Below are 24647 nucleotides of genomic sequence, written 5' to 3'. Positions count from 1 at the left end.
GGGAAAGAGAAATCATATTACTTCCACATATACACAGAAAAACTGTGGGAAAGATAATTCTGGGCATCGCTAGACAGTAAGTCATGCCATCATGGGTGACTAGAGCCTAAAAATTGCCATCTCATGAGGATCCCCCCACACAAGGAGAGAGTGAGGAACAGTTCTGACTTCAGATTAGACTCATACAACATTACGTTATGGGAATAAAGGAACAGATATCCTATCTACATTAACAATACTTGAGAGAAAATACCCAGAAAAAGCAGTAAGGAGAAAAGGAAAAAAGAAATCCATATACCTGTGCACAACACTTTAGCTAGGGCATCTCATTAATACAAAATACTAACTGCAGCAAACAACCAGGGCTGATAAACACCAGCCTTACTCGCCATGCGTTGAAACCAGAGTTGTTTACAAATAAATGTTACTTATTTGTACAATACAGCACACACACTCCCTGATCTTTAAATAAATATCATGCATCCCTACAAAGCACCTTCCATCCAGCTATCGCAAAGCTACTTGTTATTAAGGATTAACTGAGGGATTTTCTCATACCTAATCCTACCAGTTTCACTCAATTCCATTGCTCATTTTATCAGATATATGATCACCAAGGGGTCCAAACTGCTTGTGTGAAATGTGACAGCGTTTATATCAGTAAGATAATCTAAACAACTTTACATAAAATTAAGTGCCTATCCTGTTGATACTCTTTGGCTGGTTTGTCCCAAACAGCTCCTTCTTGACTGTCACTATTAATCAGGAGCCAATTCAGGTAATTGCAATAATAGCCAGTAGTTCAATCAACTACCTAATGCTTAGAAAAATAAAAATGGGTACTAGAGGTTTCAAGTTGGGGTGGTTTGGGTTTTAAAAAAATATAATTATCCTGCTAATAAGAATGTAATTAAATTAACCAGTGACTGGATTAAGAGAAAGGCATGGTTCTGCTAATTGCACATGGTGCAACAAGTAGTGGAATTTTTGGCTGACCTTCCCCACCAGCAGATATTGAGGGTCTGAAGGAAGATGCTGACTCACTCCTGCAGACTCATTTTGGCACAAATAACTTAGAACTTCAGTGGAAAGGGGACCCAAGGGTTCAGAGAGGTCTCTAACAGATGAAACTGGGCATTTGGATTCATACCTGCAAAAAAAATAGTACCAGAAAGTTGGAAAAGAAAGCAGAAGTCATTCAAGTTTTGCCATGCCTCTAAAGGTTAACAGTGATTTCAAATCTCAGGGAGAAAAAGCACAAAGTTGAGCCAAATTCAGTAGCTTGGTGGTGCAGTTCCTATAAGTGGCATGTTTATTGCTGTTCTTCACAGAAATAAAAAAAATAGACTGCTCAACCCAGACAATTGTGTAGCAATAGCAATCAGACAATATTAGGAGCTGCAGGATTTGCTGATGCTTTCAGCTTCTGTAATCCAAAAGACAGGCTGGGATCTGCCCCTGGGGTATGCATTCCTGCCCAAGACTGGATCTCCGTGAATTCTCATCATTTCTGTCAGCTCCAAAATACACAGAGAAGCACATTTCCCTGGAAACGTGGAGGTGCTGAGTGTGAACTCAGTGCAAGAGCAGACAGGACGCATCCCAGAGAGGGCCCAAGGCCCTATTATTTCAGACTTGGCGTGCACGAATTTTTGACACTGGTTGAATATAGTGAACTCACACGGTGCTTCAAAAGAAATCTCATCTCTGAAATTCAGAGAGAAGCACCACCAAAAAAATAAGATCAACAGTAACCACATTTTCTTGACATACCTGCTGCTAAGGAACGCCAATTTCTTTCAATGCTGGGACTACACGAGAATATACACAGACAAAATCTCTGGGGACTTCACCTGCAACAACCTCTCCAAGTCTAATTAAGGACCTTTTGCTGAGAAAGGATCCAAGCCAGGGCCTGCCAAATATTCCTTTCTGTCCCTTCTGAGGCAACAAGAACAGGGGAATATTAAAGCTGGGCAAGGGGAAGAGTCCAGCTCCCTGCTCAGGGAGCCATAAAGCCACTGCAGGATCTCAAATGAGAATCCATTTTACAATAATGGTGCATAAACCAGCTAATGTGATTTACTCCCCAGTGTAAAACAGGCTTGCATACAGATCGGGGTTCCCTGCAGCAATAATAACCGGAGCTATTAGCTTAATCCTTTAAGTACTGAGCTCACTGACCACTCTCTTCCACCACCAACCATATGCAAGGACAGCAAGAATTGTTACAAAAGGCGGTTTTTACGACTATGGGTCTTCCTCCAGCTTTTAATATGAACATGATTGATTACGCTCAAACGGAACATCACACGTGTCTGCAAAAAGCTCTGTCCCACACTTAAGTTAATTACCCCGGCTTGCCTAGAAGGCAGAGCTGGCGCATTTCCTGAGATCCCTTGGCAAGAAGGCGCTTTCATTGCAGCAAGAAGGTTTCTAACCTCGTTGAGGACTGAGTCACCACTGCCGGCTCCTCCTCTGCGCTCCCATCCATCAACAGCACAGATTGTTTCAAGGAACTCTGGCTCCGGTGCATTTTGGCTGAATGCTAACTATCAGGTAATCTATAACCACAATATTTCTCTTTTAGTGGCAAATTAGAAATGGAGATCATACCTAGGGCTGGGACAGCAAGGATAATTTATTTCCACAAAGGGAAAAATGGCTTCAATTTATTTAGTCATATAACAGAAGAGCTCAGCCAAACAAACTCGCTTTTTACTCAAATTGTGCATAATTAATCAATATATCTATATCCTTATGGCACATTTATCAAAGCAACAATAAGCTGGAAGAGATTTCTTAGATCGTCAAGGCCAGTCCTCTGCTACTATACTCAACGTGTGTCACGGTCCTGTTCCTAAAGGGACAGAGCCCAAGCACTCTCAGGTTTTACCAAAAGAAAACAAAACCCTACCAACACATCTCTCGGTTCCTCTCCAGCTTCCTCTTGCCAGTTTTTTTGTCTCTTATCCATTCTCCTACTCAGGTAACCCTTCCAAAAGTTACTACCAATTAGCAGAAACAGTTATTCCCCTTCCTGCAGGATGATGGTGCAGCTTCTTCCTTCCCTCTCCCAGCCCTTTGCATTATATCACCCCTCTGCTCCAAGCTCTTAAAATTCAAAAGACAAAAATACATTGTTTCTGCACATAAAAGAACCCCAACTTCTCTCTTGTAGAATAGCTGCTTCCCTGCAGTACTACAGGCCATAGAAAACAAACTATCTGTAAATTAAAACAGGTGGGGATTTAACATATAACACCAGTTAAGGGCTTCAACACAAGTTCCATTTCTGTGTGTTTCACCAGTATGAAATAAAAGTGACAAATTGACCCGACCTCATGTTTAAGTCAAAACAAAATTCACAACACTAACACAACCTCTGTAATTAGCTACACTTATAAGCCAATTAAAATTCAGTTTACACAGCTGGCAGCAGCTGCAGGTGGCCAGAAATGCACTTTGAGTAGCTGCTGAGTGCAGAGCAAATTACCTCAGAGAGCTCACCCAGGATTTCCCATGCAGGTCAGTAGCGAGGGTGCCAGAGGAGAGCAAGCAACACTACGTACCCACTTCTCTCTAAAAACAAACAATTATTCCATCAGATAATAATTACATCAATATCTCATCCTAGAAACAAGGTAATAAAGCTGCCTTTGCTTTAAACACTTAACACACAGGAGAAGCATACAGCAAAGTGCCAAAAAGCATCACAATCTAGGATTTAAGGATTGACTCAAGAAATAGACCCTCTACTTTTTTTTTCCCCTAGAAATTAAAGCATTACTAGGCTTGAGACTGACAATTACTTTGCTTCCACAAAAGATGCCAAGAACCCTCTTATAAAATCAGTTGATGATTCATTAGCATCTCATCTTGGAAGTTAACCAATAGAAAGAAAATAAAATTCAATCATTGATAAAATAACAGAAGAAACACTAAAGTTCAGAATAGTCTCTATTCCCACTGAAACTCAAAGAGAAACATTGACTTGCATCTTACAACCAGCTTTGTGCTCATTCATTCTTTAAAAGCCTGTAAGAACCACAAATACACGAGTAATACACTAAACAGGTTGGTTCACCGATGCAAAAAAAAGCACATTGCAAATACTGACCATTTGTTTCATTTATGAAGCTCAGCAGCCTAAACCAGGTCTTTAACTCTGGTCTACAGATCCCTACAAAACCCCTTCTGAGAATCTGCAATGAGCAGTTGAGAGGTAAGAGGTGACCGTGCACAGCTTGAAATGTCTCGTACATGGAAACTAACCCTATAAATGGGGTTAATAGTTTAGGATTAATACTTCTGAAAAAGAAAGCACCAGGGCCTCCTGTTTCCATTACACTGATTTAACAAGCTCCCATTAAGCAATTTTTAATGCAACAGTGGTACAGGAGAGGTGACCTAGCAATTCAACACCAAAACCTGGGTAGCAACAAGCCCACAAGATCAAACAGCCACATGCTATAACCATATCTCAGACCACAACAACAGGTATTTTTGGCACAGGCAACCACCACCACTGGCACTAGCAGACCTACTTCTGCCCACACATGTGCCTTGCCTTTTCCTTCAGGCCCTCGATAGATGGAAACCCCTCACACAGGACAGGCCTGCAAAAGGCCTGAACACACCGCCCTGGTCCTGCTCTGCCCTCGGATGAACCCATCCACACAAGGCCCTTCCTGCCACCTCAACGTGCCCCAGAGCCACCCAGGCTTGGAGATTTTCCCTACTGGAGCCGACATTGGTGCATAAATCAGGATCCCAAAGGGCAAGCAACCTTAACTTCCCTCAGGCCCTTTCCCACCCTCTCCCCCTTATATAGCTTCGCGCCCACCGCCGCCATCAACAGCAACCAATCCGGGGAGGGGGTGCGACGCCCCCCTCCCCTAACTAGGCCAATGAGAGGCAGGGGCGCGAGGCAGGCGGCCAATCAGGAGGCGCAGGTGCCTCCTCACCCTCCCCGCTACCGCTCCCCGCTGTGAGAAACCACCGCAGCCCCCCCCAGGGCCTCGGCGCAGCGCGAGGCGCCATCTGTGCCCCCCGATCGCGCGCCCAACGGTCAGTCAGCCCCAACCACTCCGGCCCTGGGGCGAGGTGGGGGGAGACACAGGGTTTGGCGGCGAGAGGCCGCGCAGGACGGGCGGAGGAGAAGGGACGGCCCAGCAGCCGAGGGTAGGGGAGCTGATCTAAGCACGGGGCGAGGGGAGCGAGCGGCCCACACTAATGGGGGGGGAACAAAATGGCTCCGGCACCCCCCCGCCATTGAGGTGCCGGGGTCCGGACTGTACCATCCAGGGAGGGGGGGAAACAAGGGTGGGGGCAGCCCCTTCTCCCTCTGTCCGGGGCGGGTAGGGGATCCCAGCTGGGGCGGGAAGCGGGGGGAAGCGGACTGTACCTCTCCCGCGGGGGGGGACTGCGCCCTGCTCCCCCCACCCCCACTTGCGGGAGCGAACGGTTTATCCCGTCCCCAGCTCTAAGGAGCCGCCAGCTCTGGGCGCCATCTTGGGTGCGACTAAAACAACAAGTCCGAAAACCCCCGGCGGCTCCCCGCGACGTCCCTGTATCGGGCTTCCCTCCCGGACCGTCCCATCGCGTTACCTGAGGGGGTCCCATGCGGGTGCCGCGTCCCGGCCGCCGCCGCCGGCCCCGCTGCGGCCCCAAACCCCCCCACCTGTCCTCACCTCACAATGGTAGCTGCAGAGCGGGAGGGGGGGCGGCCGCCCAGTCCTCATTACCATATTCTGCCTAGCAACAGGCCGCGGCGCCGCACGCTGATTGGCTGAAACGCTCCGCCTACGAAGATGGGGCACAAAAGTCCTCGAGAAAAGACTCGGAGGCAGCCAGGTCAGGGGGTCTGGGAGCAAGGGGGGGCCCTGATCCACGGGGAGGGGAGAGGGGGGGACCCCTGCCCGGGTCTTTACTCCCCGCCTCGGGTTCCCGCGACCAATCAGAGCACCGCTCTCATCCCCGCTGCGCTCCTCAGGGAGCCTTGCCACCAATCAGAGTGCGCCTCTTATCGCGGCGCTCCGCCCCCCTACTGGGGGAGGAACGGGAGGGGGACGCGAGCGGCGCCCCCTGCTGGGAGGGCGGAGGGGAGGGCGGGGCGGGGCGCCCCCTGCCGGCGGGGAGGAAGGGAGGGGCGGTCTCCGAGTGACGTGCAGTGATTGATCGGGGTTTGGGGGGCGGCCGTATCCCCCCTTTTACACGGCAGGGGAGGGGCCACGTCCATCTGCCCTAGATCCCTCCTGGGCCCTCAGCTGAGATGCTTCAGAGCCCCCTCTGTCCTCCCTCCCCCGGTATAATTATTTAAAATTGCATCAAAAATGGGAGCCCAGCACATTTCACTGTAATTTTACTGATATAGTTTAACAACCAAAGGAGCTATTAATATTTATCAAGGGTCAGCCCCTGAGGAAATGCCCCCAAAAGGGCTCCTTCTGCTTTAAGTGACTCAGACTGGCACTTTTTTTTTGTGTGCGTGGTATATGTGTCCAAGTCCTAAATGTCAGCTCAGAGGAGGATAATAATTACTGTTGTTCAGAAACATAACTAATTGATCATTCCAGTGGGGTTATTGCAGTACAGTTCTTCATGTTCTTCTTAAAGAGGTGTTTGTGTTACAGTGGCATGGAAAAATACTGCTTTTCTTATTCCTTATTTGTGATTAGCATATGCTCAGAAAGCTATTCAATGTAATATTTCTTAAGTAAGACTGTGTTTTTTTACCTTAAGAGTTTATTCAAAATGGCTTCATGAGCTGCACTTGGGCACACATGTAATAAAACTGACCCAGAACCCAGCAATGGAAAAAGGGTAAGTTTTGGTTAAAGAGAAATCACTGCTCTTACAAAAACCCTTTCTGCTCATACTCTGCCCTGGGAGAAAAGCAAGAGGGTCAGATCTCAATGCAATTAAGTGCCCTTCTCCACTAGGCCTGTCTTTTAAAAGCCTGATCTAATCTTTTAAATCAAGAGGTGCAGGTGTATATTTAAATCATTCCATCACACTGACCCATCCCTTTCATGAGCAATCAAGTTAGAAAACTTGCATCTTCATTTGTAACTTGTGCTTAATAAGCTGAAGTTATTAGATAAGAAAGAATTTGGAAACCGAAGTGAGCAGAATTAGTTACGCAGGTTGTTTCATTCCACCGTATTGCTTGACATTCTAAATTTGAATGAGGAAAGTTATGGAGCCAATTTATTCCTCTAGCCTATATAAACAGTTTCAATTTCATTATCTCATGCCGAAACATTGTGGTTAAGAAATAGGACAAGGAAATACACCAGACCAAACAAAACTGCTGTATAGAGTCTCCCAACCAGTTTGAAGGTGTCCTGGCTGTGACACTAAGAGGCTGTTGTGCCATGTTTCCAGGTAATTGGGTGCAAACCAGCACAGGACCTCAGGGCTGTCCTGTCCTGGTACATGGGACGTGTTCCAAAAGCTATTCCACAGGTTGGTGGGGATTGTTTCTGTCTCTTACTTGGAAGCACCAAGCCAGTGCAAGCATGTGGATGCAACAAGCCACCAGCTGCAGAAAAATGGTGCTGCTCTGATTCATCCCCCGCAGTATCTGGGCTCTGATGTAATGCCTATTGTATTCCCCACATTTCACATCTTGTTTCTGATGCTCCAGCACAGGCTTTGTTTTTCCAACAGCCTCCTGCTGTCAGAGAGAGAAAAACCCCTTCACATTAGGTTAATTTATTTCTAATCTTCATAATTCAAACATGCTACACAAAATCATTTCTCCATTTGTCTTGAACAGCGCTGCAACACTTCATTAAATCTTGCTTTCCCCCGCTCATCTCCTGGGCCTCGATCTCCATTTCTACATCACTTTGTGTTTTGCTACATCAGCACAGCCCATGTCCTTTCTTGCCTGTTTTGTCTCTTCCCTTCTTTCCTAGAAAGCTTTTCTATTTCTTTTTTCCTGTCTGTACCTCTTGGTTTCCAATTTTCTTGGCGTTGATTTTTTCTTCATGACATTATTCCCCTTTTGAGAAGCACATAGAACAAAACGCAACAGAGAAAAATACTCCAGTGTTGTAAACTCATTGGATTTATAGAAGCAGATGATGCCTGAAGATGGAAAAACTTCAGCTCCCTCCACATCGCTGTTCAAACCTGCTAAATTATAACACAGCCAAAATGTAATTACTTTGCATCCTGCACAGAGAACACAGAACAAGGTGGAAGTAATGATATGACTTTACTGATTATGAGCAAGCCACAGTATATTTAGTTAAATATAATCATGTAGAACACATACAAAGCTAACCTAGATTGGTTCTTAGGGCCATTTCCACACCACAAAGTTCAAGGTTTTTTTTAAACAAGCTGAATTAATACCCTTGTATTGCAAGGAAAGGTGTAACTAAAAGAACTTTGCATGTTACTGTGTTTTAATGGCATCTACCTAATTATCCTAAAATTTTACAAGTGCTGTTACTTCAAGCTAAATGACACAGACCATTAGAGAAGACATTTAATTGCATGCACACGCTGCCCTTTTGCCTGCTACCCAAACACCATTTATCCCCAATATTTAATAAGAAACATAAGCAATAGGAACATCAATACAGAGATTTTTGTTCTTGCAGCCATGAACAAGAGACTAAAAATGTCACTGAACACAAGTTTGGGGTTTTTTTTAGGGCCTTTTTCTACTTATCTGTTCTCATGCCAACATTTTTATGCAGTTTAAATAGGGGACTTTTATTTCCCTAATGTTTACTCTTCTGATATATTTATAGGCAGCAGTCACAACCTCTCCTAAAGTTCATTTTCTTTGCTTAAACAAACCCTATTTCTTTTATGTTTTCCTGTATAAGGTACTTCCCATCCCCCATCTGTTTCGCTCTGGTAGATTAGAGCAACGTGGCTTTTAAAAGGCAGCTTCTAGATCATGCAACGCACTTCCAAAAAGAGCTTTAGAGACCATTGATTGGCCTTTAAGGGTAAAAAGCTTTTCCTAAAGTGTTTTTAGCTCTTACCCAAAAATCTGGATTTCTAAGGCTGTGAAAATACTCACCAACCAACAGTTGAAGAAAGTTTATCTAGGGAGGACATTGAGGACGATTTAAAAACCCAGATCATCAGGCAAATTCAAGAGAGTAAGACAGGTTTAAGCTCCCAGCAAGAATTAAACCTACAAATCACAACACAGGCTGGTAAGTATGAGGAAAACTAGACAAAAATCCAATAAACACTTACTAAAGCCAGATTAATGAAATATACTCAAGATAAAGCTGGGAAGTGTGATTAAAAAACCACACCCAGGTATAACCATCCTTAAGCCAGACCCCAAGGCTTTACGGGGTTCTCTTAAATAAAGAGTGAGGTCCTTGAGCTCGGCTTAAATAGAGCTGCTGCCCACATGGGTGGGAGCTCCAGGTGAAGCTGCTCAGGATCAGGAGGGTTTATTAATGTCCTCAGGTCGCTCCTAAGGCTTTCTGTGGCTTTTTGGTGCTATAGCTTAAGCTTTGTCCCTTTTTGGTTTTAGGTAAAATTTGGGGGTTTTCCTTTTAGAGTTGGTCCTAAATATTGTGTTTGTGCTCTTATTATATCTATTAAAATCCTATAGGTTTAGTTAAAATCAAGTTATGATATTGGAGGAGGCTGCGCGTGTAACTTTTCTCTTGGTGTTTGAGTCTCTCCTTGCTGCATTTTCAAGTTTTGCATTAATTTTCTAGCATAACAATTATGAAGTTAAGATATTAAGATAAAAATATTGCTGAAACTTCTTCCCAGTGTTCTGGACATTTTGCTCCTTGAGTAGGAGAAAATACATGTTTACACCATTAGTGGTGCTGCGTTATTAGCAACACCTGGTGTCCTGTTTGAGTGCCTGACCTGCAGTAGTGTGGGGCTGTGTTAATTTTAATGTAACCTCAGATTATATTCAAACTGTTCTTGCAGAGCAGTTCTCTGCAGTTGGAAGTTGTGTTCAAGAGGATCGTTGTTTCAGTAGAAGAGGAATTTTGGCTGTAGTGACTGATGTGTTTAAAGGAAGAGATGTTTTAAAACTAAACTGAGCCTGAAAAGTAAGTGTATTCTACCCACGCTTGAGGCTGATACCTGAATGCCTTTGAAAACAAGTGTCATAGGTATCAAATAAAATGAATGTATAGCAAATGCTAGGATTTGTCAGTGAATTCAATGCTGCCTTATCTCTCCAGGGGACAAAAAGAAAAGGGTATCATTGGAGACAGCTGGCAGGGTTGAAGCTGCAGCCTCTGCCCTGGTGCAGATGGCTACAAATGAAAAACTCCTGCTGCTGGGCAGAAAACATAGAAAATTGCTGTATAGAGCAGAGAATTCTGGTGGATCTTCCTGTGTGTGTCAGACTGATGACACCAGGGGAGGGATGAAGACAGAAGAAACACCACCTCGCTCTGCTTCCTTAAAATCTTTCAGCGAATGCAACATAACCCAATTATTTTCACTCACTGGCATTGGTTTTCTTTTCTTGCAGGAAATATTCCTCATTGTCAGGGCTCCTGTGATGTTATTCAGGTGCATCCGGATGTTACATGGCCGGGCACCTGGCCAGCGTGACTCAAAACAGAGGTGGATTGCCAGGGTAAGGTGAGAGTGTTCTTTCAAACACAGGACTTAAAGTATCCCTGTTATTCCAGAATCGTTCAGCTGGTGCTTTGAACTCCTGTAACCCTGCGTGCAGTGGAAAAATTCAGGATTTGCTCGCCTGAGCATGAACACTCACTGCAGTTCCAGCTGAGAGTGCTTGTGCATCTCCTGTCAGGTTTGCTCTGCTGGAATTTTGCAGGGACTTTTCTGGAGATTTGTTTCAAAAGTTTTGCTCTCGGAGTAGAATTGATGTTTCCCAGTTCTATAAAACCCATTTGCTTGGGAACACTGTTTTTAAAGCTAGTACAGGAGCTCAGGTAAGGGCTGGGCTGAAAGTTTTACCCCCAAATTTGAGCCCTGATTTTCAAAATGCTCTGAAATTGGCCACTTAGTGGACATACCTGAATAATAAAAGATCACAGCAATAACAAGGGCATAAAAAATACTTTAGAAAATGGCATTTCATTCAATGTAAAGCAAGTGCAACACAGGAAAAGCACATTAAAAGTGTAATTAAGACCAAAAGACAATCCAGTATTTCTGTAACACCTGCTGGGAGTTTATCTCCTTTCATAGTTTTTTACCAGGTTTTCTTTAACAGCTGATGTGTTGGTTGATAGCATTAAAAATACAAAATAAAGATGAATTATTAGAGAGCAGTGTAGGGGAAAGGGACCTGGGGGTCCTGGGGACAGCAGGGTGACCATGAGCCAGCACTGGGCCCTTGTGGCCAGGAGGCCAATGGTACCTGGGGTGGGTTAGAAGGGGGGGTGGTCAGTAGGTCAGAGAGGTTCTTCTGCCCCTCTGCTCTGCCCTGGGGAGACCACACCTGGAATCTTGTGTCCAGCTGTGGCCCCTCAGTTCCAGCAGGACAGGGAACTGCTGGAGAGAGTCCAGCGCAGCCACCAAGATGCTGAAGGGAGTGGAGCATCTCCCGTGTGAGGAAAGGCTGAGGGAGCTGGGGCTCTGGAGCTGGACAAGAGGAGACTGAGGGGGGACTCATTCATGGGGATCAATATGGAAAGGGGAGTGTCAGGAGGATGGAGCCAGGCTCTTGTGGGTGACAACCGGTGACAGAACAAGGGGCAATGGGTGCAAACTGGAACACAGGAGGTTACACTGGAAGAGGAGAAGAAACTCCTTCCTGGTGAGGGTGGCAGAGCCTGGCCCAGGCTGCCCAGGGGGTTGTGGAGTCTCCTTCTGTGCAGACATTCCAACCCGCCTGGACACCTTCCTGTGTAACCTCATCTGGGTGTTCCTGCTCCATGGGGGATTGCACTGGATCAGCTTTCCAGGGCCCTTCAACCCCTCACATTCTGGGATTCTGTGAATAAAGGAGCCGTCTACAGCGTGCAGGCATCTTTCAGGATTAAATACTCAATAGTGAATCACGCAATTGTTGCAAACTGCTGGCAAACATTTGAGTCGAAGGCGGAAAAAAGACTTAACGTGTGTGGCATTTTTCCTTCCCTTACTTCAAAGAAATATTTTCACAATACAAAAACCTTTATTAAAGAGAACAACTTATGTAGCCATAAACTTATTTTTCATTGCTATACTTCTCAAATGCTTTTTTTTTTGGGAAATTATTTCCTGCCCTGTGCCAGATGCTGTTTTCCTTCACAATGGAGTAACAGTCCTTTGTGAGTGATATCACAGTATTATACCACAGCCCTTATTGTGGCTTCTCAAATTTAACGTACTGAAATACATTCTTTGTTGGTTGTTTGGGGACTTTTAGATCTGGGCTTTGATTAAAGTCAGTCTGGAACAAAGAAAGAGTGAACTTGGACAGTATGCGATTTGCAGAGAAACACAGAGACAAAAGAGGGGCAAAAAGGAAAAGTTTGGATATTTGGTGCGTTCTATCTCTTCTTGTATAGACAGAGGAAAAACTTATCTCCAAATATAAATAATTTCTAGTTTTTCAGCTAGATCACAGCATTTGGCCCTTCCAAGTGTAGGCTGGAAGCTTTGCACTTTAGACATGTGAGCTGTGGGGTTTGTATCACGATGACACGGTTCCATCCTTTACCAGGATAAGGTGTATTAAAACTGGTGTATGTGTTTGCGCCGGTGTCTGTGTGCAGAGAAACAAATCCTTTGGAAGGGTTACGTAAAGGTATATTTTCCAGGAGACAGAACAAATAGAAGGAGCCCAGCTGAGATAGTCGAGCTCTGATCACACAAGGAGCAGAGTGCTCGGAATTTGAAATGCAGGTTAAAGCTTTTCACATCCCCCAGGTCCCTGTAAGGTTATAGGGATAATTCTGTGTGTCTAAGCATAAATTAATCTAAGGACATAATTAGATATGGTTATTTCCCCCCACTCCTTAGAAGTAAACCAGTAATTATGAAAGAGAAAGACATTCATTTTGAAGTTGCTTTCGAAAAGGAAGACATTCCTTTTGAAATCGGTAAGTAAATATCAATTTGAATGTATTTTCTAAGTAAACACTTCTTTGGGTAGCTTTATAGCCTTTCCAGTCACCAAAGGAGCCGGTGAACGGGTCTGGTATCCAGCTGTATTTTCAGCTCTGTGCAAAAGGTCTCAATAGGCTTTTTAGCACAGAAGAGGGAGATATTTGTAGTACCTGATGGAATATTGATATATTTAAGTGTGCTGATATACGACATTTAAAAAAAAAATAGAAAACATGGTCAAATTTTGCCCTCATTGTAGTCCACTGAGACTACACTGGGTAACACATTGAGGGAAACTGTGGCCAACAGCAGTTTTGAGGGAAACTGTTAAAATGCAGGTAAATGAAGATATCTGGCTGACCAGAAGAATCTGTATTCACGTGGCAAATGTTTCATTGCTCATACTGCAATGCTTTCTGAAGTATATTTTTGTATCATCATTTCCCATTTTAAATTCAGCTCCTAAATCCTGAAAGGGAATTAACTACCGGCCATTTGCATTTTAAAGGGAAAACTCAAACCTCAGTAGAGTGCTTGACTTAAGACGCCTTTTATATAACTTGGCCAATGAGCTGCATCTGGGGAGAGACCTCAGGGAGTCGACCTAATGGCTTGAGGTGAGGCTGGAAAACCTGGACTTGGAAGGAGCTTTGTAATTTGCTTCATAAAATGCAGAATACGCTGGTATTGCTGAGAAGCTCTCCTGCAAACCGGCCTTTTCAGTATTGTGGGGGAAAAGGACCTTCAACCTTTAGCAAACATGGATGGCTTGAGCGCAGGCAACTCTCTCCCCATGAGGGGGGGAAAATTATAGTCAAAAATCAGTTGTAAAGCTCCAAAGAACTGTGTCCAAGGTTAAATGAGTTTACAATAAATAGCACTAGGGAGCAAGCTGTATTTGGGGCGTTGAAATTAAAAGCTGTAGAGCAATGTCTGCAAGTACCAATTCCTGTGCATGGGTATTCCAAATCCCACTGATTTTTTTTATCCTTATGCCTTTTTTTTGCCCTTTTTATGGTGAAGACCAGGCTGCTTATCAGCACAAGACACCTCAGCTCCTTCCCAAAGTGTGGTCTGGTGATACCCTTGTCTCCAGGCTGCGTATTTCAGGAAACTAAATATTCCTATGCTGACATAAGGAGGGTGATGGGGTGGTTGGGAGCCACGAGCCTTCTAATGATGATTGCAACAGGAAATTGTGCCTTAATGATTGTTTAAATAGAATGATGCAACCTGCAGCTGGCTGTGCTGAAATCACAATGAGTAAGGAGGGGATTTTTGGTGGGGTTAATTTGCTTTTAAGTGCATCAGAAAAATAAGGACTTGGAAGTATTGCACAGCTGATGGAAAACAACAGTTCCCAGTAATGGAGCTGTGCAGTATCAGGCATGACATGTCTCTTAGACATATTTTACAATTCCGTATTATCCATAAGTTGCTTCCTAACACACCCTTGCTTGCAAACTGAGTAACTGTGCAAATGAGCGATGGAGGGGGCGCGAAATCAAAGGTGGCTCCGGTGAGTGCCACAGATGAGCTTGTCAGCGCAGGTTATTCCACGATACCTGATGTAACAGGCTCTGAATCACAGCTGATTACAGAGGGAGGGGTGCTTCTATTTGTTAGTGAATTGCACTTATCTTCAAAGCTGCTGGAAATGATTCTACATTTATTCAGCAGGACAAGTCCTGAGGTTTTTAGATTCGACGTTGCTCATTGCCGTGCCGTTTGTTTAAGATGATTTGGCTTCTAATCCGCCAATGAATACTGAATGAAGAATTCAATCGTGAATCAGATCTCTTCTTTTGCTTGCCAGTAGCACAAGCCATTTTTATTTTCAATCTCAGGTTTCTTTTACAGCATGGGACAAAAATAAATTATGAGTGGAAAGAAGTGAAAATTGTTCCTTTGGAGCAGCTCCCCTGCATCAACACTTAATCCTTCCATTATGTGTGATACCATTTATCATTCTGCTGTAATATTTGACACGCACATTTGTGGGACAAATTCAGAGGTAATATAAAAGCTGCAATCATACTGACTTATGTGGAACCGCAGCTAATTAGAACATATTTGAATTTTCATCTTTCATGGGAGACCTCTATAAAATGAACGACCTTTCACACCGCTGAAATGAGACTGGCAAGCAGATGAGGGGAGAGGAAAGAAACGTCGCCCAAGGACAACAGAAGAAATCTCAGCATCATAATGAGCCAATATCTGTGGAAAATACGCTCGGTTGTTGGTGGATTCTTTTTAATTGTGGGTTGTTTTTTATCTTTGAGGTCTTGCGTGGCTTCTCTGCCGCAAACTGTGCTGCTCAGCCCACTGAAGTTGGAGTTATTTGCTTGGCTTGATAGGTGAACAAGCGATCCTGCCACCTTCAGAGGCCGAGGTTAGTGTTAGCACAGGGCGTTCTTCTGTGTCAGGATCCCGCCAGTGCCCAAAGCCTTGGATCCATCTGGAGAGAAGAAATGAGCAGCGTAAATACCCAGACTATATATTCTGCAAACTGATCATTAGCTAAAAAGGTGGTTACGCTCCCTTCTGTTCTTGCCTTTGGGATCCTAAATCTGAGTGTGGGCTCATCGTTACTCTATTGAATTATGTATTAGAGGTAATTTCCTTTCCTGGATAGTGAATCCTTCAGATGTGCAAATCTATTCTGAAAAGGATTGCTTGTGTCTTTGAGATGCTGCATTTGTCTTGGGTAATATTCCTCTTCAGACAAACAAATTGTCCAGTTAAATTCGCTGTGATCATTGGTTTTGCCCTCCATCTAGAAAATGAGAGGAGATCACAGACTTGGTGCGTTTTCCCGATGCTAGAATTCATTTTCAGAGCACTGATGGAGCAGCAGCTTCTTCAAGCAGCCATGTTCTTGTTGTACTCACCTTCAGCATCCTCGATTGATGTATTACATTGTTCATTTTCCAGTGCATTACCACCTTTTCTGTGCTAGTGTGCTTCAGCAAAGCAGTAATATTTCTAAACCTAAAAGAAGGGGAATTCATGGTATAACCGCTTCCTGTTACACGCTGTTGAGATGAACACAGCACAAACTGCTGATAAAATCTCAGAAAATTACCATCAGGAGTTAGGGATTCATCGATACTATAAAGGAAAGACTTTCCTGCCTTCCCTGCCAAGCCCATTTAAATATGTCTTTGAGCAGAATCAGGACGGTTTGTTGTCAACCACTATTGACCGTGTCCCTTTCTTTTCACAGGTTCCTGTGCTGGTTTTCCTCCTGCCTGCAATTACTCCTTTTATTCCTGTTTTTAAGGTACGACTCCACTTGCAATGCATCCACTTGTATTTATTCTCCATCCTTTTGCTTTTCTAAAACTCCACAGTATTCCCATAAGAATCACCTTCCTCTTTTAAACTCCCGTTGCTCAGAAGGTCTCTCCATCTTTTACCCTTATTCTATGGAACATTTCCATCCTCTGCGCACACCTTATACCTTAAGCCCAGTTTCTTCCATGGTTTCCTTCATTCCTCTTGTTGCTGATGGACTTTTCGGATAAATAAGGATGATGCTTGTAATCAAAGCTGTCTCAGTAAAAATATTCCAAAGTGAATTGAGTATCTGTTTGGTACATCATGCCTGTGTTAGGGGGATGTTGCTTTTTATTGTGTTAACAGCCACCATCCTACCAAAAATGAGTGTATCTGGATACGTGGAGGCAGAAGATGGGGTTTATTTTGGTTGCTCTGACACTGGCACCACATGGCTCTGGAAATTCAGACTCCGAGTGCCCTCAAACCTTGCACACCCTCTGCACTTGGACATTTGTGTCTTGATTTCAATGGGTCTTCGGTAACCTGCAGCCAATTCCTTCAGTTTCTGCTGTGCCCCAAAATTCAGATCTTCATATACCCCCAAGGAACAATATTTTTGGCTGTTTTTTCAGCTTTTTCACCATCCTACAAATGCATTAGCTCAGAGGGGCTGTGAACATTAATTAATACTCGCCAAGCACAATGTAAATATTAAGTATTAAAAGTGTATTAATTTATATAGTATTCTAGCTACTATATAAATTCAATGTCAAATGAAAGCCTCTATTTAAAGATGCATAAAGAGCTTGTATGTTTTGGCCAGGGAGGAAAGAAAAATACTTCCCTTTTTTAAGAAAAAGGAAAAGCTTAACTCAGAACATTTACTCAGGTATTCATATTGCACAATAAAATATTTACATTAAAATGTATCCGTTTTCAAAAAAGGGTTTGTTAACTCCATTTCCCAACTGAATTTGGCCAAGTTGGAAAGAAAATTATATATGCCAGAAGACTGCAGTAAAAGAGATTTAAGTGTTTTCAAATACCATAAAAAAGAGGCTGTAATAATTGACTAGTGGACCAGTCAGCTGCTTTAATTAAAACTGGGCAGCTTATTGATCTATCGTACAGATTTACCCCCATCTGCAACATTTCAGCAATATTCCCTTCAACTATTTCAGAAAATAGGGCTTGTAAGAGACACTAAAGGATTTGGAAGTTGAGAATGGGAATGCTTTATAACTATGTGACATTTTTCTTCACTCCAAGTTAAGCACTTAATGTATTTTCATACAAAAATGAAAGTGAATATATAGGTAATATTTTTCTGATGTCATTCTAATATGTTCACTGATGTTGCTTAAAAAAAGCAGAGATCTAGAGTATATTGATTTATATCGTGTTTTTAAAGGTGTTATGTCTAAAAATATTCTGGTCACCGAAACCAAGATGGGAACTCGTCATCCCTGAACTGATTGATGTACGTTCTCATTGTAGAAGCCAAATAAAACAATAAAAAGGGACTAATTTATGAATGTTTTGTAGCTGTTCTTGGTAGCTCTGCAGTTCCTGAAGGGCTTCATGTTGTTTAGGTTGGTTTTATAACTAACAGCGTTCCAAAGAAACGGGAGGCACGGCCATTTGAAACCCCACTGGAGAAAGTGGTGACGAAGATGATGGATCACAGCGATAAATCTTGTTGTTTAATTACAGTTTAGGGAGAGCTTTGCTGTGTTTGCAGGGATTACGTCGTCTCTTGCAGGTAGCGCCCAGCAAGGCCTGCTCTCAGCATTGGTGACGGGATGGAGCAACTCTCCGTTATTATGCTGGAGCTGCATTAGAAGAGAAAATAGTAATAAAAAGCACAAGTGTGTTGGTTTTTATTGGAATGCAAGAAGCGCTCAGAGCCTGGCGATAGCACCGTGGGTTAAGGGTGTTAAGAAATGCGGGACTAATGTAAACACAGTTTTATTTTTAGGTTGGGAAATTTCCCTGTTTTATTATTTTTGATGAGGAAATGGCCACATTTTCCTGTTCTGACCCAAGCAAACCCCCTGAAGCAATGAGGCTGAAGGTCTCTGGGTCCACAGACCCTCATAGATCCTGGCTACACTGCCCCACAGCCCTTTAGGCACTTGGATGTCAAGAATTGGACGTGGGTGGTTAATTTCCATAGCAGCCTAACAATAAAAAAGGGTGAAATCCCCGGGGGCTGTTTCCCCCCAGGGCCTCAGCTCCGGCCGCCATTTCCCCCATGAGCCGCCCCCGTGGGCGGGGTAACGCGCCCTGCGCCTGCTATTGGCTGGTAGCGGGAAGGGGGCGTGGCTAGTCGCCCAGACGTCCTTACTCACCCGTGGGCGGGGCCGGCGGTCCTCTACGGCGCGGCGATTGGCAGTCAGCCGGGGATGGCGGGGCGTCACTCCTCCGCCTTCTCCGCGATTGGCGCAGGGGCGGTGGGGCGGGGCTTGGGTGAGGCGGCTCCCGACGCGCCGCCGAGGCCCCAGTCGCGCTTTGGGCGGCGGCGGAGAGCGGCGGCTGCGATGGGCTCAAGCTCCGCGTTCCTGCTCCTCCTGGGGCTCGCCGGCCCCGCGGTCACCCTCGCCGGTTATATCGAGGTGCGCAGGGGCCGGGCAGGGTGGCAGCTGTTGGGAGGGCGCGCGGGTGGCTGTTGCGAGTACGCGGGCGGCCGTTGCGGGCTGCGTGCGGCTGCCCGGTTCTCCTCAGGCGGCGGCGGGTGCGGCCCCGGCTCCCCCGGGAGTACCCGCGGGGGCGGTGGGGGGGCCGGGTATTGTCTGCAGGTTGGAAGGAGCGGCCGCGGGGAGAAACGGGGCTGAGGTTGGGGCTCTCTCGCCATTTTACCGGGGTGTTTTTCTCCTCCCTGCCCGGGGGGGGCTACGTTATCGCCCGGGGGCGACCTGCAGCTGGGCTGCGGTTGTGGAGGAGGGCGGTAAATGGCGTGTTCAAGGTGTCTCCTCTCGCAGCCCAGAGGTTGAGCAGCTTCTGCGAGACCTTCTAGGGGTAGGGGGTGGTGGGATCGTGTTTTCTTCTGGTTTTCAGGAAAACACTCCCAAACAGGTTTCTTATCTGGCCCAAAATCGCATGGTTTAGCAGCTTCGTTTCGCTAGGACCCCTGTTTCTTTTTATTTATTGTTTTTCTTAATTTGCGTTTTGAGAAGTGACCTCTGCATTCTTGGCACGGTGGCAAGAACCGTGAGCTTCAGATTGGTCTAGAAGCTTAGAAGATGTTAGAGGGCGATTTCGCAGGGAAAAATAAGCCTCGCTTAAACGAATCCATTTGCTTGCTAGATCCCCAATAAACGTGAAGGTTTGAAGTGTTATCTTTGCGAGAGGATGCTTCTGCCAAGTGTAAAGGGTGTGTATTTAACACAGAAATGGCTTGGATGCCGCAATTCAGGTGTATACACATCTGTATATCTATACGAATAGATATTACGGTTTTATCTCTATATATGAAAGTAATTGGAAGGGGGAGATTATGACTTTATCCCCTAAAAATTGAAATTCTGTGTAATTTAGCGATCTAAATGATAAGGTGAATAGGGGAAAAAACCTGGGCTGCTTAAAAACTTCACACTAGAGTGAAACAGCGAAACAAAGAGCGAAGTGCACCCCGAGCTTTAAACATGGCACAGGAATAGAGTTTAATAATCTACGCCTGGATGTTGTTTGGCAATGCAAAGCGGCTGCGTCCGTCTTGTTCAGGTTCTGGGTTACTTATTGCTGGGCGAAGAGCAGGCTTGTGGCTATTTGTGAATAGCTTGATTTGACAGTTTATAGTAAAATTTACCAAGCTTAATTAAGCAGAACATCTACCTCAGTGTGATGCAAAAATGTGAAGCCTTCGGTAATTACTAGCTGGCAATAAGCATGGTTCTTTAATATTTTTAATATACGTCTTGTGAAATTGGTTTAGGCGATGACTTGTGTACTTGGCTGCTCTTGAGGAATAGCATTCTGCCTACTTTGTACCAGCCTTTCTGTTAAATTTCTATAAATCAATATAAAAGTGGCGATAATTGGCTTTGGAAAAACTTGTGGGGAGGTAATCTTGCGGGAAAGAGAACTCAAGACTTGTAAGGCTGCTGGGAGGGTGTGGAGCTAAAGCCCAGATCAGGTTCCTGGTCTTTCCCTTGGTGGTAGGGGACGGTCCTGGGTGGCCGGGTAAAATCTAATTAATCTCTTCCACCTGTTTGGAAACTCCTCCAGCTGTAGGTCACTTCCTCTGTCACATCCGAGACAAATTCGGCTGCTATGCATGTCCCTTCTGGAAGCTGCCGCTGCTTATGGACGTGTGTTACAAAATACCAAGTTGGAAAATAAATCTATCTGTAGTTTTATTCCGAAGCCGTTTGTCTATCGGATGGAGCAGAGAGGAGACAGCAGCGGTGTCACCCCTCAGCACCTCCTGAGAATGAGGGTGTCGACCTCTTGGAAAAGGATTAAAATGAAGCTGTTTCTGCCCCCTCGTTTTGCAGAGGACGGTGATCGGTACTAGTGAGGGGTTATATCAGTGCAGCGGGCTGTCCTTGGTGCGTCTCTGGTCTGTTCAGCCCTTCTTGCTAACATCAAGTGTCAACTGTGACATTTGAATTCTGATTTTTTGCTGCATCCTCTCCCACCGTCTTCTCTGGGGGAGGTGGGACTGCAGCTCATGAGTCTCTATTACTGCCAGCATAGTATCTTCATGCAGAGCTTGGAGGTGAAATGGTCACTTGTTTCTTTATACTGTGATAGTTACTGAATGATATCAAGTATTGCAGTGGAAAAACATGCAAGAGGTTTGTTGTTTGTTTTTTTAATAATAAAAATGATGTTTGAAAGTGTACTGCAGTTAAGGAAAATGCATAGCAATTATTAGTTTAGTAGGATTGGCACGGTCCCATTAGGTGGATTTTCTTTCGCTTGATTATCTTAGCTACCAGTCCCTGTCCCTAGAACACCCGATAATCTTCTTATCGACTACAATTTGTTTTTCTTGCCTGCACAGAGGAAGGGGAGTGGCAGATTTATTTTCTCTTTAAATTATCGGTATGTAAACCTTGGAATAGGCTTTCCCAAGGGCTTGTGCTGGTGACAGTCAGTCTCCCTTTCACATCATCATGTTGATGGCAGATAACCTTTCACAGTCTCTCTTCCAAATGAATTTGAATAGAAGAGCTTAGAGAAATCATTGATACCCAGCAATTAATGTTGTTTTCTTTCCATAGTAATATGTGTCCTAGGGTTGTGTCTGAATTCAGTGACTGCCGTGTTTTGGTTGTGAAGTCCCCAAGAACTTCAAATAGGGCACTGATGCTAACTGGAAAAAGAAAATAAATCTGTTCTAATTTGATCTGTGCTCCAGTGATAAAGCACCTCTGCTGTGCCCTCAAGGCCTTTAAAGATGCAAAGTTTCTTATTTATCACTTGACCTTTTTGTAGAATCAAATCTGAGGCCATGCAGACTCGATACACGTTTGGCTTTAGTGGTCTTTTTCCAAAGCGATCTGGAATGCTTGTGCCTGTTACCTGCCTGTTTCAAGTGACCGGGATTTGGGATGAGGATAAAAAACCCAGCAGTGTGTTCTACAGCAGAATCACGCATTTCATGTCATGATTTTTGTGTTGTGTGCTTAAATTCTTACCGACAAAAATATCAGTCTTGTGCCATTTCTGCAGACCTCGGGGATTTCTAATTGCCTGCTGCATTGAACAAAAGAACTCCACCTAGGGGAAATTTCCACTTCTGTGTTTAAACCCTGGGTAGAAACAGCTCAGTAAAATTCCAGTCCTGAGCCTCTGGCCTTCAGCTTATTTTCAGTTCTTGAAATTTCACTTCTCAGTGAGTGTTGGGAAATACACTTTCCTACCAAAGCGATTCTATGCGATGCCTCTTGTAAGCCTCAACAAAAGCTGCTCTGAAGCAGAGGCACGTATAGGGAAATAAAGCAAATCAGATGGACATCTGATATTGCAGAGAGGCTCTGGAATTTCTGCTGCTTTGTAGAATGCCGTGTGAAGATAAGCTCTGCTCTTTGGAGAACGCCTTCAGCTCTCCTGGTTCCATACGTGAAGTATTTATCACCTCTCTTAAATGTTATTTAGGCATTAATATCTCTACTAGGGATGAAATGATTGGTTTGTTAATATGTTCATTGCATCGCCTGAGAGTGATTCAAAACCTGTTCTGTAGGTGGCTTTAGCTGGGTATGAGCTTCATGAATATATAGTGCTCCTCCTTCAGTATGTTAGAGTGCAAGGAAGGATTGTTGCACTAGGTTTTAGAGACCAGTTATGCATCTTTCTAGGTGTTACTTATAAAAATTCTGCCTGTGATATTTTTCCTGTGTCTTTTGGAGATATATGGACTTGATCTTGTATACAGGAGTTACTTTGACTGCGGCATCTGCCTCTACAAATGCGCTTAAACCATAACCTTGATCTTCAGTTGAAAATAGGAGAGAAAGGCACAATCCCCTGTTATCTCTTTCTTGTTAGGATAACAAAGGGTTTACCGCCGTCTTTTCTACACTTTGGCATTTCAGACTCTTCTCATTAAGTACTTAGGTTTTCCGGTTGACGTAATCCTTCAGATGCTTGCACTCCTGCTACTTAGGTGCAGTAAAACTCAGTGTCATTGATTTTTAGTTCACACGGTCAGCACCTCTGAAACACGTTAATTTAAGATGGTGCTCGCTCTTAATTGAAATGCTTCAAATACTTGTGATGGCCTAGAAACCTTCTGGTAAGGCTTCTAATTCCAAAGGGTACTTGAACTTGCAAGATTGCCCCTTTTTTCTCCAAAATGTGGTCTACACCTCTAATGGGCATGCTTTGCATTCCCTAATCACGGGCAAATAACATAGCCTATCACAGGTTTTATCTTAAATGGAGTCCTTAAGGCACTTTGACTGTATCAGTTTTGTAATTTGCATTCCGATATTTTCATTTTCATCTTTCTGTAGGTGCCAATGAGTCTCAGGTTTGCGGGGAGAGGAAATGGATCGACACCATTGTAACTCTTCTGTATAAATATCTGTTGTAAATATTTATTGTATGCTTACTAGTGTGGCTTGTAAAGCAGTAAGAATGAAGATGTGAGTGGAGTAAATTGCAACGTTTCTCTTTATCATCGTTTGACCAAAATGGCATGCTTATTTATTTTCCCGTGGTTCTAGGCTAAAAGGCACCTTTAGCATATTACTGCTCTTATTTAAAGAGGGCTAGTTGGGTGCTATAGGGAGAATAAAGAATTGAGCTTTCGCTCCTAAGTGCATAAGGAGAAATAGTTTGACTGGGTAGTTTTACAGTGATTTCTTAATGTTAGATTTTTTGCTTCTTCTAATTTTGGAATCCCTGTGGGAATATTCATCCCCATCTGCCTTCTCAGTTGTAGTTAAACATATTTCTGATTGCGCCTTCTCTAAGCTATACTACTGCATGTGAGAACATGGAGAATCCACGTACAGAAAAAGGCAGAAGTCACATTAACCTTCCAGCGTGGCTTTGAAATGGTCACTAAATCCTCACTCTTGCTCCACCGTCCGATTGGGCTGATGGTTAAAACGCAAAATTTCATCTTTACATACGTTTGTAAAAGTTTAAGTTCTAACTTGAGACGGATGCTCAAAACACTGATGTTCTGCAAATGGTGTTAAACTAATCTTTCCAGCAGCAAAACCCATGGCTTGACGTAATCAGGTGTCCACCTGATCAGAAACGCATGCGGCTAAGCTGCTTACAGGGCTTCATTTTGAAGTATTACAGCGCGTGTTTTCTATAGAGAAAAGGATGCGTTCACTGGTTTTGAGACACAGACCCGTGTGTGTATTTAGTTACAAAACTGTCATATTTTGTGCTGTCAGCAATGATCATGTAATTGTACAAAGTTATACATTGCAGACTCATTTTGCTTTATATCTTTAGCAGCGTGCTAGTGACTCCGAACTAGTGCGCACAGTCAAATGGTGCTGCGCTCTGTGTTATTCCATGTTTTATTTCACTTTGGAAAGTCAAATCACGTGCTGGTTCTCTGCATTTCCTAAGGGAGGGAACTGATGGATGAGGCACGGTCCAGAAAGTCTTGTATTTTCTGTTGCAGACAGATTTGGTTGTGAATATGTATATATTAGCAGTGGTTTGGGGGGATTCGTAGCTCTCAAGCCTGCTGAGCGGTGTCTGGCTGCGGAGTTCAGTGTAATCTTTGCGGTGACTTTCTGGGGGATTCCTCTCTGAACCATGGAAAGTTTCACCGGTTGTTTCAACTACTCGGATTTCCCGCACAGGTCAGTACAGCAGGTTGCTGTGGGCAGACAGGCCCTTCGGTTCATGAC

General features: G+C 44.2%; 2 protein-coding genes and 1 pseudogene across 41 annotated transcripts in view; 2 read left to right on the top strand and 1 right to left on the bottom strand.

Annotated features, from left to right (window-relative positions):
- The window catches only part of PRDM10 (PR/SET domain 10), a 36484-nt gene extending 30651 nt beyond the window's left edge, over positions 1–5833 (bottom strand). For 4 of the 33 annotated variants that reach the window (XM_065040395.1, XM_065040407.1, XM_065040404.1 and 1 more), the window contains exon 1: positions 5694–5833. The gene's annotated coding sequence lies outside the window, so the exon portion shown is untranslated. The other 29 variants (XM_065040388.1, XM_065040406.1, XM_065040402.1 and 26 more) reach the window with 25 other exon arrangements.
- On the top strand, positions 4911–17841 carry LOC110364509 (uncharacterized; annotated as a pseudogene).
- A 918-nt stretch (positions 17842–18759) lies between these two features.
- Positions 18760–24647, top strand: part of APLP2 (amyloid beta precursor like protein 2) — a 41870-nt gene continuing 35982 nt past the window's right edge. For all 8 annotated transcript variants that reach the window (XM_065040434.1, XM_065040433.1, XM_065040432.1 and 5 more), the window contains exon 1: positions 18760–18929. In XM_065040434.1, the coding sequence (XP_064896506.1) occupies positions 18855–18929 (75 nt within the window). In that variant the 5' untranslated portion in view covers positions 18760–18854. The remainder of the gene's footprint in view (positions 18930–24647) is intronic.

The sequence above is a fragment of the Columba livia genome, chromosome 24 (genome assembly GCF_036013475.1).
Source record: "Columba livia isolate bColLiv1 breed racing homer chromosome 24, bColLiv1.pat.W.v2, whole genome shotgun sequence".
Taxonomy (NCBI): Eukaryota; Metazoa; Chordata; class Aves; order Columbiformes; family Columbidae; genus Columba; species Columba livia.
This window is presented reverse-complemented; position numbering and strand designations above follow the sequence as displayed.